At 44.1% G+C, this 19,291-nt stretch overlaps 1 protein-coding gene across 3 annotated transcripts in view; it reads left to right on the forward strand.

Moving 5' to 3' along the window:
- The first annotated feature begins 15,258 nt into the window (after positions 1 to 15,258).
- TRAF5 (TNF receptor associated factor 5) overlaps positions 15,259 to 19,291 on the forward strand; it is a 25,586-nt gene continuing 21,553 nt past the window's right edge. For 2 of the 3 annotated variants that reach the window (XM_006027984.2, XM_006027985.2), the window contains exons 1-2: positions 15,259 to 15,397; positions 15,981 to 16,205. In XM_006027984.2, coding sequence (XP_006028046.1) covers positions 15,991 to 16,205 — 215 coding nt within the window. In that variant the 5' untranslated portion in view covers positions 15,259 to 15,397; positions 15,981 to 15,990. Of the gene's footprint in view, positions 15,398 to 15,980; positions 16,206 to 19,291 lie in introns of those variants that run through there. The other variant, XM_025209303.1, reaches the window with a different exon arrangement.

Genomic DNA, 19,291 nt, shown 5'->3' on the forward strand with positions numbered 1-19,291 from the left:
GCAGCAGCAGGACAGAGCCCCCGCTGCTAAGGCTGCCGCACCCGCATCATGTGCCCCTCCACCCCCTTCCCCGAGTAATGTGCCCCCCTACCCCAGCGGGGCAGTTTGTCCCAGCCCGTCCCTCCCAACCCCAACAGATTTACCAGCTGGAGGCAGCTGTCTCAGCTGCCTGTTTAGTCTATGGCCGAATTTCCCAAGCAGCACCAAACCTTTTGATTCAGCTGAATCAAATTGGGATAGTAATTCGAACCTCCACATCGAATCACTGTCCTCCGAATTGGACGAATCCAAATCCAAAGCGAATACTTGCTGCTTTGCACAGGCCTAATAAATAGGTAGCTTGTATTCCCTGTGATGATACCAAAATTATCCACCCCTGGAGTACGGAGGGGTTGTGTCTCACAGTATCTTTACGGTTTAGTATGAAAGCAAATTTAACATTTCTCCATTCGTAGTCTGTAGTTTTTAATGTCACCCGTTAGATTTTCTGTTTGAGAAATAATTTTTAAAACCAGTGCTCTCTTCCCTTTATTTTAAGAGAAGACAGTTTGTAGCGTTGCCCCTGCTACCAGTAGTGATCTCAAATGAATACTAAAGAAAACTCTTGTTCTCTAAGTTTTGATGATCACTAATGCCAAATGTAGTGGCTGAGGAAAAGTGTGTTCATGTGCCATTGGACTTAGTAGTATAACTGAATAAAATGCAGAGATCTCATGAACTAGGGGAGCGAGATTGGGAAGAGTGAATTAGCTGAAGAACCAATAGTAATGTAAAGCATGGTTATCCAACTGGCAGCCTGCAAGGGGTTAATTTGTGGCCCCTGGTGTCTCACCCAGCTTCCACTGCAGGCTCCTCCTCCTCCTCTGACTTCTACTTCCTGCTCCTGCCCTAGGGAGCAATATGGTGTGGCGCAGCACAGCTTGTAGTGTTGAGAGAGATCATAGCCCATGGAACCTGCGCAGCAAGGTGCAGTAAGGGAAACCCACAGCTGGAGAACTGAGGGTGAGGCTGGGGTATGCAGTGGAGCAAAGGGGGCACCCATGTTTGCAGTGCAGGAGGGGGCTGCCCATGCAATGCTGGTGGGGAGGGAGGATTGCTGCATGCTGCTGCCACTTGCCCTGTGGGGTGTGTTGCTCCTGGCCCCATTAAAGTTGAACAGCCCTGTAGTGAAGCATGGGTGGGTTCCAACTACAATGTGCTGCAGTGAATTAGGAAATCTGAATTTTACTTTACTGTAATAATTCAGGGAAATAAACTGAATTTATTTGGAGGATTCTGCTCATATGTTGTTTAAATAATGCATTTGGACTAAGTAAAATTGCCAAGAGCGGTAAAAATTTAAAGAAAAAATTCTTTCCTGCCTTGCACTAGATGGTGACAAACACATCAATGGAAGCATTTTATAGTAACCCTAGGGAATTTATTAAAAGGCAGATTATAGTAGCCCATCAGGAAGACCCCCCAACCCTCCAAAATATGCAACTGTCAAGCCATTTGTTTGCAAAAGTAAGGCTTGCCTTTGGCTTTGATATTGTTGTGGGGGGATGAAACTAAAATCTGGGTGTTTTTTTTTTCTTCCCCGTCTCTCTATTTCCTGGTTTTGTATTTGTGACTTTTTTTTCCTCCTTTCCTGCCACCTTTCTTACTGCTTTCTCTCAATATCCCTTTTCTGTCTGTTTTCTCACTTGTTTTCATCCCCTTCCTGTTTACTTACTTGAAAAAAATAAGCTTCCCCCAGTCTGAGCCATTTCCTTCCTCTGTTCTGTCTCAGGGTCTTCAAGACTGTTGTAGTTGCAGAAGAAATTGAATGGTATACTTGAACAATAGCATGACTTGGGGGCGTTAGACTCATTTGCCAAGTAAAATTGATTAAAACCAGGATCCTGGTCCTGCTCAACTTCTCCATTTGGGGCTTTCCCCAAAGGTTCCCAGAAGCAGCTGAAGTTTCTTCAGGGCTTTGAGGAAAACCTAATTGTGTCACTTTTGAATGAAACTAACTAGGATGATTGCGTCCTTCTATATCTGCCAGTTTCATGGAAGCCCACATAAGGGCACTTGTTCTGATTTTGAGCAGTGCAGATATACAGTAAAATCCCTGTTTTCCGGCATTCTACTAGCCGGCATGCTCTATTAACTGCCACCACACTGCTGCTGCCATGCCACCATCATCCACCACTTTGCACTGCTGCTGCCACTGCTATGTGCAACCACCCTGTACTGCCAGCGCTATCCATCACCCTGCGCCACCACCGCATGCAGCCTCTCCGCATCACCGCCATCCACCACCATCCACCACCCCATGCCGCCGCTGCGTGTAAGCTCCAACTCCAGTATTTTTAGATTGGAACTTCTGATTGCTACATCCAATCAGTTCCAAAATTTCAGGGAACACCCGGAGCATGTATGTGCCTGGTGTGATTACTTGGTGGGAAGGAAGTGAGAGAGAATGAGATGCTTTGGAAATGAGTTCACTCTATTGGCAGAGTCCAAGGATGAATTATGTTCCACATTTCTTCACAGGTTGTAAGATGTGAAGAACCAACTTACATACCCCACACAGTCTCTCCCTCTTCCACCCTGCCTGCCGTGCCCACGCTGACACCCTCCCCCCCCACCCCACCCCCACCAAATCAGCCATCCAAAATCAAGGTAGGTGTTTTAAGTGAGGAAGCTAATTTCCACACTGGAATGGAGGCATGAGGATGCTAGGATGGCTGCCAGGGGCTGGTTCCTTCTAGGCCAGTGGTTTTCAATGTGTGGTGTCTGCAAACTATATCTAGGGTCTGCAAAAGATTACTTTGATTGATCAAAAGTATGTGAATACCCACACTTACAATTCAAATGGGTCCACACGTCCATTCAAAATTTCCAAAGGGGTCTGCAACTCCATTCAAAATTTTTAGGGGTCTGAAAATGAAAAAAGGCTGAAAACCTCTGGTCTTGCTGCATAGAAGGGGGATGAAGTCTGCTGCTTAGCCAAAAGCAGCAGCCAATTTGGTAGCAACTTTGAGAGGGTTATATCTCTAGTTTTTGGCTGAGCAGGAAAGGGAGGACGAATGATGCTGACAAGCAGGCTCTGCTCCTGTTCTATGCCACTAGAATTCAGCCATGACTGGAAAAAATCTTTCCCCCCCCTTTACTCTGCCTTCCCAAAACGTGGGCATGTGGTATGCAAGAAAATATATACCTAATCTTAAATCGGCAGAAGTCCTGTAAATTAAATAGATCGGTGCTGGTGAGAGGATGGAGAGATGTAGGATACATAAAATGATAGATTCTAAAAAGATTTGGCTTCTGAGGCAAGATTTAGGTTTATTTTAGGGCCTGAGTCAGAATCTGTGATCCAAAAATCCCCTACTGGGTATGTCCAGAACTGCCCCAGCCTAAGCACTCAGTCACTCATCTTAGCACTCATTCCTGTCTAAACTACATTGGGATACAGATTGTCACTTTCCTGATGGGTCTAGTCTTCGTGGTGTGCTCTGAGCACACCAGATACATGCTGACTGGATGGCAGTGCGTGCACAGTTCAAGAGGAGGAGGGAGCACACACGTTTAATATAACAAACTCTTGGCTAAAACACTTGGCTAGGAAGTATGAGGCCTGGATTCAGCTCCCTCCTAGGCTGGTCTTTGCTTCCCGGATTATTTCTGGGTTTAATCCACTGAGTGTCTAATGAATAAACTAGGAGTGCACCGATAGAGATTTGAGGCCGATACTGATAGCCAGTTTTTAAGGAGACATATCAGCCGATACCGATCCGATTTCTGATACCAGCCCAGCAGCTTGGAAAGCTGTATGCAACTGGTAAGTCTGGTGTGGTGGAAGGGGAGGGAAGGGATGTGGGGGAGCAGATCAAGGCTACTGTGGTGAGGGAGGAGTGGAGCTGGGGCAAGTGCTGCCCATCTGGACTTAAACTAGAATGAAAAGTCCTGCTTAAATCAAAAGCAGAAAATTTAGAGTTTTTTGCACACTAAGTTTAAACCAGGATAGGATTCATAAATTGATCCAGTGCAACTTTCTTGTGCGGATTGGTCCACCTGTGTCACTTAGTTTGTGTCAGGATCTACAAGACTGAGCCCTGGGTTTTGATGACTTCTTCGTACAGTGCTTCTTTCTGACATTTGGTTCTCACATCGGCCATAGCTCCACTGAAAGTGGCATCAGCAGTATATCCCTGGGGTACAAAAATATAGGGAGGGCTGTTTTTCCTCCCACAACCACCACCTTATATTTCTTCAAAGAAAATACATAGTGTGTAGGGTTGCATAATTTCAGTCAATGCAGCATCAGTTTTGAGGGGAAATACTCTTAACTGACTTGACTATGGTCCTAACATTTTTCTATTTGTTTTGTTTGTAGAAGTGATCTTTGCAAAGCTAAAAGGCTGGGGGATTTCCACTCTGCCGTTTTAAACTGATAGGGTTGTTTTAACCACATACTGTCTCTTTCTGTCTCTTTCTCAGTTCATGAACAGCTACAGTTTTCAGGTACAGCTCTATCACAATACATTTTGCAACTGTTGACAATAGACTAGTAGTGGCACTTGTAATAGTTACCGTCCTCAAAATGCACTTTAAATGTTATTTAAACATCAGGTTTAAGGTCAGTTAATTTGTGGATTTGTTAGGGTAAACGTTTAAGAAACAGAAGGATGTTGAGACTGGTTCTGTAGTCAGTCGTATGGCTCCAGGAATAAACATGCATGTTTTAAGTGGTTCTTAGTCTGATGTGAATCCTCTTACAGAAAGCTATGTTTTTGCCAGAGGAGGTACTAAGGTATTGAGACATTGGCTTTTTCATTTTACAAGTGTTTACAGAAAAGACAAGTCTTAATGATTCAATTTCACCGAATTATAGTTTCAATCAGAGAGGCTTTACCTTATTAGTGTTTACTTCAGTAAAGTTAGTGTTGTACAGTACACACCTGAGATGCTGCTGGCAGAGAATTAGTGCTTTAATGAGTGACTAGATTATTAAATACTAAATGTAGCACCAATTTTAAGTGGGTCCTCAGTACTTGCCTTCTGGGATAGTTACAGTTCTTTTTACATCTTAAAGGCAAAACTATCTTGCAGCAGGTAAATCAAGCATTTTTAAGACTCATGCTTCCCTCATTATTGTGTAATGATAAAGCAATGATCAGCTCTGCTGTGGAGAACATCTTGTACACTAGAAACTTGCTAATTAGTGATTGGGAGACCCATAGCAAATTAGTGAATGTTGCACATTAGCAAATCAGCAGAAATCCACAAAATCAAAGCTGTTGCAGCACAAAATGTACTTCATTAGGGTTTTTTATGTCTTTGTTTTAATTATTTATAATACTAAATATATAATGTGCTATCATGTGCTTTGCAAAAATAATGAAACCTTAAGGTCTGTTGGGACTGTATGTATCCCAGGACTTGCCTTTGCTAAGAAGTGGAGCGGGACTGCTGAGTCTTAATGAAAACTTCTGCTTGGAGATTAGCAATGGTTGAGTAGAAAAGTTTCACTGCACTTGCAATGAGGCACTATTTGGATTGAGGTTGGATAAAAATCAGTTGTTTACCAAACTAATTAAATTTGTTTTTGCTGTTCTCTGCAGTAGTATTCCCTGTGGATCTCCAGGCACATATCTAGTCAGGAATTACTGCTGTTAGAAGTACTATCTTCTAGTTACCAACCTTGGCTACTGTTGTGTGGCTAAGGGATTAGACCTATGGCAGCAGAACAGCTTGTGAAGAGCTGTACTGCTAGGTGGAATGGGAACAATACCTTCATATAGGTGGCTCTTCCTCCATACAGTGAAGGCTTTTTTCTTATTGATTTTGAGGATTGGGAGTCATTAATGACTTGGATGACTACACAGTCCAGTGGGTGGAAAATTGGCTAGAGGGTCACACCCAGAGAGTCATAGTGGATGGGTCGGTATCGACCTGGAAGGGTGTGGGCAGTGGGGTTCCACAGAACTCGGTCCTTGGACCGATACTCTTCAATATCTTCACTCCCTCGTCCAAGTTGCTGATGAAGTGTACTCTGTCCAAGTTTGCGGATGACACAAAACTGTGGGGAGAAGTGGACACGCCGGGGGGCAAGGAACAACTACAAGCAGACCTGGACAGGTTGGACATATGGGTGGAAAACAACAGAATGCAATTCAACAAGGAGAAATGCAAAGTGCTGCACCTAGGGAGGAAAAATGTCCAGCATACCTACTGCCTAGGGAATGACCTGCTTGGTGGAACGGAAGCGGAAAGGGATCTCGGAGTCCTAGTGGACTTCAAGATGAACACGAGTCGACAGTGTGACGAAGCCATCAGAAAAGCCAATGGCACTTTATCGTGCATCAGCAGATGCATGACGAACAGAGCCAAGGTGATACTTCCCCTCTATTGGGCGCTGGTCAGACCGCAGTTGGAGTACTGCGTGCAATTTTGGGCGCCACTGGAGAGGGTCCAGAGAAGGGCCACTCATATGGTTAAGGGCTTGCAGGCCAAGCCCTATGAGGAGAGACGGGGGCACCTGGACCTCTTCAGCCTCCGCAAGAGAAGGTTGAGAGGCGACCTTGTGGCTGCCTATAGGTGGTGCTCTCCCCTACCCTGGGGGTCTTCAAGAGGAGGTTAGATAAGCATCTAGCTGGGGTTATCTGAAGCCAGGACTCTTTCCTGCCTATGCAGGGGGTCGGACTCGATGATCTATTGAGGTCCCTTCCGACCCTAGCATCTATGAATTAATTAGGGGGGACCCTGTTTTTTTTCTGCTGAAAAATTCCAAATTCTCTGATTTAAAAAACCTCAAATCCATGTTTTTCCATGATTAAAATGAAACACATGTATATATAGGTATCAGTTGAACACAATGTTTTATTGATATATTTACAAATTTAAAGCAATTTGGATGCCTACCAGTGCCTCAATCATTATAATAAAATACATTCTGAATACCTATATATTTTGGCGTTTGATTTTGGGGGTTTTATCATGGAAAATCAGAGCTTCCTCTTCCCCCTTCACTTACCAGTACATGGTTCCAGCTGCAGCTGTCCTCCCAGTTGCTTTGTGGTGCTGAGCAGCCCTGGTATGTCGGTGCTCTGGCCCTTGCCTGATCCACAGTCCATGTTGGTGCCCCTCACTCCCAACCCACAGTACGTGCCCCCCAACCCCAAGCCATAGCCTCCTGGCCCTGCTAGTACCCCTCACTCCTGACCCATCTCCTGCCTCCCCCATCCCAGTGCCCCTCACTCCCACCCCACAACCATCCACCCGTGCCGGTGCTCTTCACTCCCAAACCACAGCCCCTGGCTCTGCTAATACCTCTCACTCCCAACCCACAGCCCCTCCCCTTCTGGTGTCCCTCACTCCCAACTCCCCCTGCACCCCCCAGCCCTGCTGGAGGGAGCCCCCAGATGCCCACTGCTGTGCATAGACTCTCAGGATGGTGGTCTGCAGGGAGAAAACAGGGATGGCCTCCAGCATGAGGTGCATCCAGCATGCCAGGCAGCCTTGCTACGGTTTTCCTTGGCCCCTGGCAGCATCTCCCAGCCGCCCCACCCCTGCAAGCACAGGCACTGGTACTGCCGGTCTGGCCACACAGCTCCCTGCCACCCCCAAAAGATTCCCCTCTCCCCCGCCCCTTACCCGACTGGAGAGGCAGGTGCCTCTGGGCAGGCCCCACTGGCAACAGCATGGAGCTGGGCTTGCTGGCAGCACCCAGTGCTCCCTCAGACCCCCCTGCCCTGTTGCAGCCCCAGCACCCAGACACCATACCCCAACACTGCCCCCGCCCCTCCACACACACACACACACACACACACACACACACACACACACACACACACACACACACACACACACACACACACTCTGCTGCCCTGCACAACCCCTGGACAGTCCCCAAGCCCTTTCCCTTCCACCCGCCCCCAACATAGACTTACTCGTATCCAGCTGCCGGGGCTACTCCCACCACCCTGCCTGGCTGCATGTTGGACATGTGTGTACATGCACAGATGAATGTGGTGCCCCCTACCTCCATTCCCCCTCCCCCTAGCCCCAAGCAGCTCCTTGCAGGCTGGAAGGCTGCCAGCCTGTGTTTTTCTCCTTTTGAAGGGGAAAATCTGTGTTTTTCTCCTTTAAAGCGGGGAAAATGTGTTTTTCCACAGGAAACGGACAACCGAATCCCTGTTAATTAGACATCCAGAACCCTTCCTGACTGGGGGAGTCCTCAAAGGTGTGGGTATCCATACAAGTAAATCTCGTCAGTGTGTAATATTTTTTTTTAAAACTCCCAGGTTTTAAGAAACCAGAATTATCCAGCAGATGGTCACCTGTATTTTCAGATGATGCAATGTAATTTGTCATTATCTTCCATGTACGTTTAATTATACACTGTTGTTCTTTAACCTGATCTACATTTCCTGTAAAATGTGCTGCTTTTGTAGCCTGTAGGTACTGCATCTTATTGCTAAATAACATACCTGGATTTTTTAGCTCAATAATATTACAGACAGACTATAAGGCAGTCTGAGTGGGTAATTTAATGCATGACACACACTGCCTTTTATTATATTCCCTGCTTCCAAACCGCAGTGAACAAGCTGATTTTAGACACCTAAAGAATACTGGATTTTGTAAGACATTTTCCATTCTGACTAAAACAGGCCTACTGCACCACAAAGGAAGACAGCTTTCTGAGAGTCTCTTTGCTGCATCCAAGTAATTTAGAGGCAAGGACAAATGTACAGTTAGGATCCCGGAGATGAGTTCAAATGTCTTCCTTACTGACTGCTGTTTAAACTTCTATCACTTCAGAGCCCCTGAGATTGAGCAGCCATCCTGGAGCTCAGCTCTGGAAGGCAATTGAGCTTTAATCTCCCATTTTACAAATCGGTTGACAGAAGCTGCCCCCTGACAAGTGTTGAGAGGAGAACCCAGATTTCCAATAGAGTAGGCACAAGACTTGCGCACTGAGCCACATTGCCTGTCAGATGGCATGCATCAGATATGTTTGAGCTGTTTCTCTTGAGTCTAGTTATTACATCATTCTATTAAAACTCAGGGTAGAAACCAGGATTTCTGACCTCCACTATTCTGCTGTTCTGTTGTATGGGCAAGGTGTCTAACAAGTCCTGCTCCAGTGGCTGATCCTCAGAGAGCATAACAATTACTCTTGTCACTGAAGAGGGGGAGTCCCTGTGCTGGAAATCTGAAGATCTGTATAGCAGGGTCTTAATGCCTGTACGTGATAGGAAGCTGGAAAAAAATTATTCTTTTTTTAAATAGCATATTTACTGAGTAGATTTTTACATTGGGTTGGCATCGTTTTTGGGCACAGTGCCAAAAACACCCGCAACTTCAACTTGTAAGATATTGGCATGCCGGGGCAGATGGTGAGGGAGCCATAAAGGGCCTGATCTTTGTTGTGGTCATATAGCCCCAGCCCCTTCCCCACCATCTACCCAGAGGCATGCATGCCAAGCAAAATGTCTTCGAGTGCCACACTCTGGCACCCATGCCGGGGGTTGCCTACTGCTGTTTTACATCATGAAGAAAACATCATTTTCAGTCTGGTTTGAGAGTTAAAAACACATTTGTCATTTATAATGCAACAAGCTTTCCATACTGCTTTTGTTTATCGGATGTCCTTGCTGCTGGCGTTGCATGCTTACAGATGGCAAAGTGTACACAAATGGTTGACCTGTTTCAGGACTTTTAGTATGATATCCACCTTTTAGTGAACAACATCTTTCTTGTTAGTAGGGACCTCCTTAAGTCGCAGTGAGGCAAAGGGCTTTTCATGGCTCACTTGCTGTGTGCAGAGCCAGTTTTGTAGGCATTTCACAGTGGCCCCTCCTCTTGGCCCTGATTAGTGAAGGGGTCCTTCCCCATGGCGTTGATTGGCAGAGAGGCCCCGGGGAGGAGGGACGAGGGGGTGGCTGCCATCTTGATTGCTGCCCTGCCCCTCGGCACTGATTGGCAGAGGCCCTGGTGGGGGGAGGAGGGACGAGAAGGAAGCTGCCATCTTGTCTGCTGTCCTTCGTGCCACCCTGCCAGCCAGCACCTTCCCCTCCTGGCAGCAAAAACCACTGGCTCCCACTGGGGAGCTAGCATTTTATTTTTATTAAGGGTTTTTGCTGTTGTTGATCAGGGGAACTCAATTAAGTAGGTTCCTACTTATTAGTTACTGTTACCACACTCTGCTCCTGACTTACTCTGCCTGCAGGTTGTATTTATGAGCAAATAACATGTATTAGGGACAACAGAAGGTGTTTGACCTTTGTGCTAGTTCAGGGAGAGCATCCCTGTCATCTTACTGTTCTATTCTGAAAATGTTCCTAATGGATTTTTTATCGTGTAAACAAATTGTGTATCCTGTCTGTGCTGATCTTGGCCCTTCTGAGGGTGTGGGGGATGAGTTACTAAATAGAAATATGGAGGGGAGCAATGAGCATGCTAGTATTGTGTTATTACTGAGGTCTAATTATTCTGGGGCTTAGGGCACGTTTACACATCGCGATAGTGACATGCTATATCGCTATATGGCACAATGTAGCGATCAGGCGGGTCTACACATGATCAGCAGCTTCATTGCCATAGTGGCATGCTCCCCTGTTTTAGTGAACTGTTAGTGATGTAGCAACAAACTCTAACCATGCGCCGTGTGCACAGCTCAGTACAGGCGGTTACTGTGCCATGCTTTAGTACTTCCAAAAAAAGTACTAAAGCACAGTGCTGTACCAACGTTGTCGTATGGCAACATGTAGACACACCCTTAGTAACACATCATAAGGGGTATAGACTTAATTTCTTACCCCATAACTCATTTTACAGCGTGGTGTCAAAATACATTAAGTTCAGTCTACTGTTCAAAAAGTTCCCTGAAACAAGTCATTCTTTGACCTCTGGTTTGCTCTGGCCCTCAGAGTTCTTTTTACTTCAAACATTTGCTTAGAGCAGTGGTTCTTAAACTCTTTATGTATTTAATTACAGGGCTTACTCCTTGCAGAGGGGGCAGGCAGCAGGGGCAGGGGAACAGCTAGGCAGCCCTTATCTCCTTACACCTGAAGTCTGAGCCTGCCTTTATCTCCTTATCCCCTCACACCTCCAGTATCTCCTTACACATTCTGAGGCACCCTTTAAAGGATCCCTGGGCACCCTAGTCTAGTACTTCTGCACCCTGGTTGAAAATCCGTGGTTTAGAATGAAAGTCTGTTTGCAATGTTGCTGTGCGACTGTCTTCTTTCTGACAAAAGACTGCCACTATACATTCTGACACCCACCCCTCCCCTTTTTTAAATAGTACTGGGATTATTCTCTTCAATATTGCAGTACATGCAAAGGTAGCGTCACTTTACACTTTTAGCTGTTTAATGTGCAAAACTGTACAATATCCGTTTTGTTGGTCAGACACAGCGTAAGCAGGAAATTGATTCATTTAATCAGTGGTGCTCTTTTTACTGCAAAGCTGACTTTCCCATGTCTATTTTATTTTTGTTTTGAGTTCGGAAGAAATAGGCATCAAGTGCTTGAAGCAGGAAGTGGAATTGAGTTTCCACACCCTGGTCTGAGTCAGATCATTGGACACACGTTCTTTTAGAAATCATGTTTTACCTGCAATTGTTCCAATTATCAAACACAATGCAATCTTTAGCAGCAGATTTATCACAGAAGGTTAACAGAAAGGTTAACCTGCTAACAGAAAACACAAAACATTTATTTTTCAGGTGCTAGCTAAAGCAGTCGGTGAGAAATTTGTCCTGAAGGAAGCTTATTCCATAACTCTCTACTATAGCAGTTCCTCTGTTCTGCATTTATACATGTCTGAGGAATGAACGTTAATTCAAAGATTCTTCTGAACTAATCGCATGGGGCTCAATGCATCGCTGGTGTAAAAGAGCAACTCACTGATGTCACTGAAGTGACGTATGGCAATGATTAATTTGCCTATTAGGTTTATTTTGCTGGCATAAGTCCTGTGATCCTTTTGAGCTGTGTGAAACTCAGATGTTTACAGATACTGACTCTGATGGCAAATATCTGGGGAAAGATTAGCCAGGAGTGGAGGGCTGAAGTAGAAAATTCAAGAGTAACCCATTGGACAAAGAATCATAGTTATGTGCTCCAAAGCTGTTTGCCCTTAAGACTGTATGTTTAACCTGGAAGAGGCAAAGGTAGCTCTGCTACTCATTCTGCCAGAGGAAAGGCAGATGGGAAGCTCTGGCTTTTTAAAAAATGGACTTTCTTTCCTAAATGGTGAATGTTTTATCTGTACAGATTTTTATGTGAAATCTTAGCTGGTCAGAACTTCCTCAATGAAAGAATTCTCATACTTGGGGATCTACGAAATTTGTGGTTTTCACAGAAACCAGAAAAATCAACAAGTCGCAATTGTCAGAAAATATTCCATCTGCCATGATTTCCTGCAAAATCAACCCAGAAAAACCTCCAGCATATTTTTCATATAATACACCGTTTTAGAATCTCCCAATCCTTACTGTGACATCGAATTGACATGGCAGTCCTTGCAGCCACTCTCATGTGCTTGAGACTTACTGACTGTCTGTGATGATGGCCTCTCCCAATCTGCGGCGATGGTGGGGCCTCCAGGAAATACCCTGGAAATTGGCCCTTCATGCCACAAACAAGCCATGAAAATGGCTTCATCTCACTGTGAGTTAAGTAGGTCCCTACTCATACTTAGCCTATTTTAATTTGTTTGCAAACATAACTGTTAACCTGCTGAATGGAGGAGCCTTCATGAAGGAAAAAAAACAAAAAAAATTAAGTAATTTTCTGCTGTTATTTTCTACAAGCTACATGCTATGTTATGAAAACAAAGGAAAAAAAATTACATAACCCTCCTCATAACTCCTTGTTTTGAGTTTAATCTGAGTGAATAGTTGGATTCCAGAAAGCACTGGATAGCCATATGGATCATGCAGATTAATAGACAACACAAAATATTTAGTTTTCAGGTGCTAACTTAAAGCAGTTGGTGAGAAGTTTGTCTTGAAGGAAGCTTATTCCATAACCGTCTACTATAGCATTTCCTCTGTTCTGCATCTGTACATGTCTGATGAATGACAGAAAAGCAAAATTGTTGCTAGCCAAATGCCAAAGAAATGGGAAGCCTATTTTCAGCAGGGAAAGGGGCAGCTCTTTAAAAAATATAAAGTGAGAAGAATGGAAAATTGCCTCCAGTTTGAGACAAAAGCCTTTTACCTTGGGAAACTGCACAGAGCAATTTGCAAATATAGTTTATATTTATAGTTTGTAGCAGGTTTCATATATACAGTATATATTATTTTTCTGTCTGGATTTACTGCATAACAAATCTTTATGCTTATAATGGTGGTATTAAGATCTATATTCCCTAGGAGTTACAGCCAGGAGATAACATGATTCAATACACTTGAGAATGTCTGACACTTTAAAGCTAGGGACAGACATTACACACGAACTGGTTTAAGTGATCAGAAACTGGTTTTAACCTGTAACGGAGCTTATGTTCAGTGCACATAAACCAATTTGAAAATGGCTGAAACCAGTTTGAGATAAACCTGGTTGAATGTAGTATATTAGACTTAATTGTTTTGGGTCAAACCAGTTTAGGCAATGCCTGTCCCAGGCTTAAGAGGCCAGCAGGCTTACGTAAACTTGGTATATAAATATAACCTAGAAATCAGAAGTAGAGCACTGAACTGTAAAGAGAATCTAAATAATTACTCTGAAGTTCATTTGTTTAGTTATATGATTTCCATCTCCTTAGTCACCTACTCTTAATTTCCATTGGTAATTCCTTGCTTAGTGTGGGATTATAAATTTTTGGATAATTTTGGTTTATCTTCTGAATCTCAGGTGGTAAATGGCATTTATTAGTCCCCAGTTTCCAATCGTAATGATGGCATATTCACAAAAGAGCACCTTTTTCAAGTCAGAATTATGTTACTACATCACATTAGTTCTGATGTTTCATTTATTGGAGTAACAATCTAACCTCTATTGAAATCAACCACAAGATTCCCATTGACTTCAAAGAAGCTGGGTCAGGCCCTAACAAGAGGTGCTTTTTTTACCAGGTAGAGAGCTTTGAAAACTCAAGGTGTGCAAGTTCATGCACACCAAAAAAAATACACTGATATTTTTCAGAGGTGGTGGCTAAGGAATAAGATGATAAATATAGAAGAGAAATAGCCACCCCGTAACAAAGCCTTTATTTAAAAACAAATACTCTCAACATGGTGTGATAGCTAGAACCTGGGCTGAGTGTTTTTTTACATTGTTAAGTACAAGTTATCTTACTGTATGTCAGTGTTGCCCAGAAGGCAAGTGTTGTAAATGAACAGTAAGCACTTTTAATTAACTCATGCCAAGGTGCATTATAGTAAGGTAATTTACTTTGTGCTGTGAGTAATGGGGGGTAATGAAAAATGGCCAGCAGTGCATTTTGTGAGTCGAACTTTTTATTTAAATATAAGTTGCTATGACAGGCGTGTTCTGCCTTTGCACATATTCCATAATTAAATTTGTTAACCTATTGTAAGCAGGTGTGGGCTTCTCTCAGTGGGCTTTTGCTCCATAAGGAGCTCCTCAGTCAGTCCATGCAAGATAAAACAAAACCTTTAAACAAACAAACAAACCTTGTTGTCCTGTCCCGGATCCCGTGGCTCTGGCCCTAGCGCAGAAGTCTGGCCCCTCTGTACAGTGGGTGGTTCAGGTCACTGTTTGCCTCTGACTTACAACTGTTCCCTCACAGTTTGCTACCCTGCTGCTCTTTTCTTTGGGATTTGAAGCTCCCAGGGAGTCACTCCCTTGGCAGAAGCCTTCTCATAGCTGCAGCTGCTCAACACGACTGGCTGCCCCCTCTTAAGGAGACAGTCCACCCTGTTACACCTATATTTAAGTTAACATCACTAATTAAATCTCTGTACTGGTTAATGCATATAACATGAAGAGAAGGAAATAAGCTGTTCTATGAATGTTAAGTTTTAAGAAATGAAAATTATACTGAATCCTGAAAAGGCATACAGTTGTCAGTTGTGGACCAATTGTGAAAAAGTACTACTAGACTAGAGGACCAGTGACAGATTTCTGGTCTGATTATTTTGTGAACCAGCTAGGCTAGCAATGAATGAGGTTCTTCTTAGAGAACAGAGACTTCAGTCCTGTGGTTTATATGCTCCATTGCAAGTTTTGGTAGGTCCAAAGAAACTTTTCGCATTACTGATTACAATCATACTTTCTCTTCTCTTCCCTTCTCCCCCACCTTCCTTTTCAGGCAGGACTCATGCAGCCAATAATACATATAGCTATGTAAGATTTTGAAAACAGGATTCCTATTGTTATCGATTGATGATCTATTGGAAGGGAAATATTAGATCTTAAGGCTTTGACCTCCTTCACACTTGAACTAAAGGTAGAATCATCCTTTTTGCTGTTTTTCATGTAATGGGCCTATGAACTGTAATTATGATTTCTTCTTTCTGAGCCAGTGTAAATGAGTTAGTAATGATGTGCAGGCTCTTGTCATTTATCATAAGCCACTCTAAATCTTTTGAATAGTGCAAGATACAAATCTAAATAACAACAGGATCATCATGTAAGGAATTGTGTAAAGTTCAGAGAGCCGACTTACAGGACTGAATTTTTCTGTAGGTTATACTGAAGTGATATCCATGCCAGTTTTGTTCAAGTAAGGATTTGTCACAAAATCTAGGAACAAGTAACCTCTTGTTGGGGAGAAATTTCAGGCAGCAAATCTTATTCCAAAATAAATGTTAGTGCTAGCCCTCTAATAAATTATTCAGTGTTCTCTAGTGTCATGATATTCTTTGTTACTGCTATTTAGTAAGTAATAGTGTATTTGCATCTGAAATCAATGTCAAAGCCACAAATTTAAGCCTAAAAATGTGTCCAAGTTCCTCCTGCAAAATGTAGCGGAGGTGTTTTTGCTGATCATGAATTAATTTAATAGGCAACTCCTGTATTTGGCTTTTCAGTTCAGCTTCCATGGCCTCTGAAGAATCTCCTGGTCATTCAGACATCTTTGCACGCCAGAATTCCACCAGTGGCGTTTCTCTAGACTTTGAAGCAGACACCGACTACCAGTTTGTTGAAACCTTGGAAGATCGCTACAAATGTGCCTCTTGCCACCTAGTCCTTCACAATCCTCACCAAACAGGATGTGGTCACAGATTTTGCCAGCATTGTATTATTTCTCTGAAGTAAGTAGAAACTCTATTCCTATCTATATTTTTTTTTCTTCAACAATTAGTAGTGTAGTCTATATCTTGCATAAATCAATAGCAGATACCTCAACACTACTAAGGACTTGATCCAAAGCCTGTGAAAGTCAATGGAAAAATTCGTACTGACATCAGTAGGTTTTTGCTTAATAACAAAACATCTGAACAGATCACATGAGATGGAATTACAAATGTGTATGGTCTGTGTTGGTGTACTGAGTTGATAATCCTAGCCTAAAACAGTAGTGCTCAACGTTTTAGCCCTGCAGACCATCTGAGTGGTGTGGGGTCAGTCTGTGGGCCAGATCCCTTGCGTGGTCAGTGCCCAGATCAGACTCCATTCCACCCCAACCCTGAATGTCTGATATAACATATAAAGCCATGCCTTCCAGCCCTCAGGGCTCCCTGTTGGCCTGGAAATTTGGTAGCAGAGGAGTGACAACACTGCCACCCCTCATTCACCACCAATTTTTCGACTTGTGAGGAGTCTGGCAGGCCAGTGACATGACTCTGTGGGCTAGATCTAGCCCATGGGCTGTGAGTTGAACATCCTTCACCACACCCTGGTGACCGTCATTGATTAGGCTGTGAGGAGGATCAAAAAGATGCTGCTGATTCTCTGAACCAAGTGGCTTGTTAGTGCTCTGAGGCCATCTCTAAATCTAAAAACTATATTAATCTAATAAAATCAATCAAGAAACCTACACAACTAATTTGAACCATTTTAACTACACCAGATTTAACTTGTGTCTATAGACACCATCTTACCTCCATGGGAGACATAACAAATAGCACCTTTGTTACAGTCAGTTGCATCTAGTAAGTAGTCTCCTTGTAATTGGTTCCCATGCTGTGTTCAGACTCACCTGTGGCTCAAAATAGTCGCTTGTGCACTACATGGCCACTACCTGAATAGGTTCTGGAAGGATACTCGGCTCCTTTTCTAGTGCACATGGATTACCCCAGGAAATTATGTCAATATCTTTATCTTGAAAATATTGTAGACAGCTTTGGTCACTAATGCAGGCGGACTGGATTTAGCAGGCCATCCCCCATATCCAGCTGTCTAAACTTTGTCTTGCCACTTGATCTTGATGAGCAAGGCCACAAGTTAAACTTTCCTTGCAGAAGAAGTTCTACTGTAGAGAGTGTGGAATAAGCTACACTTTTTTTGTGTTTTGGAGTGATCATTCCACAGAAGATTGGTAGGGGCCAACCTTTTTTTTGGCAGGTGTGCAACAAATTAGTCTCTGCCCAATCTGCTACTCTGCTTGCTGCTCTCTACTCTGTTCCCTGCCTGATCTCTTGCTCTGCTTTCTGTTTCCTGCCCTATCTGCTTCTGTGCTAAGGGTCACCTCCCTGATCTACCACATGCCATACACACAAGCTGCCCTTGCCACTTGTGACGCTCATGCTCCAGGTTAGCCACCTATGGCTTACAGGCTGGATTTAGTTTTCAGTCCACTGCTGCTAATAAACTAGATTATCTACCTGAAGGCATAAATGATTACTCAGTGAGAAGATGATTACCTCTGTCAGGAAGTGTCATGCTACCATCATGAGTGCCTGGGCACCAACCATGAGAAACATGGCTAATTAAAAGATAAAGTCTGTGATGCTCTGTAATTTGCCAGTACCAAAGGAGGGCAAGCTCATTATCCTGAACAATTTTGATGCCTGTATTGGAACAGACCATCAAACATAGTATTATTGGCAAATTCTATTGTATATTATTATACTCTTGTTTTATTGGCAAACATGGCAAAGTGCAGCACCAGTGGCTAAACACATTCCATTGCACAGTTGTACCATTAAAAACATCATCTTTTAGCTCCTGAATTAGAACAGTATTTCCTGGATGCACCTGTGGTTCAATCAGTGGCATTTGATCGACTACAACAGAGCTGTCCAGCTGGCAACCATTTATGACCACCTGGCTGCCACTTCCTCCATCACTTTGGCTGCAGCAGCGACTAGGGACTCTAGGCTACCCCTCCCTCCTTTGGCTTCCACTTCCTGCCCCATCCTAGAGGTCAGAGCAGTGCAGCTTGTGGTGTTGGGGAACTCCATGGCCCAAAGCATTCATAATGTGTGGTGCAGCAGGAAAAGCCCCTGGCTGGGGAACTGAGCATGTGGGATGAGGCACCCGTGCAGTGTCCATCCTGGATTTCATACATTTCATAGACATTAGGGCTGGAAGGGACCTTGGAAGATCTCGAGTCCAGCCCTCTGCCCCAGGGGCAGGAAGTCAGCTGGGGTCACAGAATGCCAGCAAGATAAACATCCAATTGACTCTTAAAGGAGTCCAGAGTAGGTGCTGGCACCACCTCTGGCGGCAGTCTGTTCCAGGCCTTGGGGGCTCAGACAGTAAAGAAGTTCTTCCTTATGTCCAGCCTGAAACCGTCTTAGAGGAGTTTGTGAGTATTTGACCTTGTCATCCCATGGGGCACTCTGGTGAACAGATGTTTCCCCAGATCCTGATGTACACCCCTTATATACTTATAAGCAGCCACCAGGTCCCCCCTGAGCCTGTGCTTTTCCAGGCTGAGCAGTCCCATAGCTGTCAGCCTCTCATCAATAAGGCCTGTTTTCCTGCCCTCTGATCATATGCGTGGCTCTCCTCTGGACTCTCGAGCTTCTCTACATCCTTTTTAAATTGTGGAGCCCAGAATTGGATGCAGTACTCCAGCTGCAGCGTCACCAAGGCAGTACAGCAGGAGGATGATATCCTGGGATTTGCTAGAGAAGCATCTATGGATGCAAGCCAGAGTTTTGCTCACTTTTCCGGCTGCAACATCATATTGGTGGCTCATATTTATCTTGTGGTCAATCATGACCCCCAAGTCTCTTTCGACCGGGGTGCTAACAAGCGTAGTACTGCCGAGCCTATAAGCATGCTGCGGGTTTTTCTTCCCAAGGTGGAGTACCTTGCATTTTTCGGTGTTGAAGGCCATCAGGTTTTCATCCGCCCATTTTGCCAAGCCTGTCAAGGTCGTGCTGGATCACCATCACTGGTGTAGCTCATGCAGTGTGTGACCCCTGCTGGTGTGGCCCATACAGCAAGT

This window comes from Alligator sinensis, unplaced genomic scaffold, assembly GCF_000455745.1.
Source record: "Alligator sinensis unplaced genomic scaffold, ASM45574v1 scaffold633_1, whole genome shotgun sequence".
NCBI lineage: Eukaryota > Metazoa > Chordata > Crocodylia > Alligatoridae > Alligator > Alligator sinensis.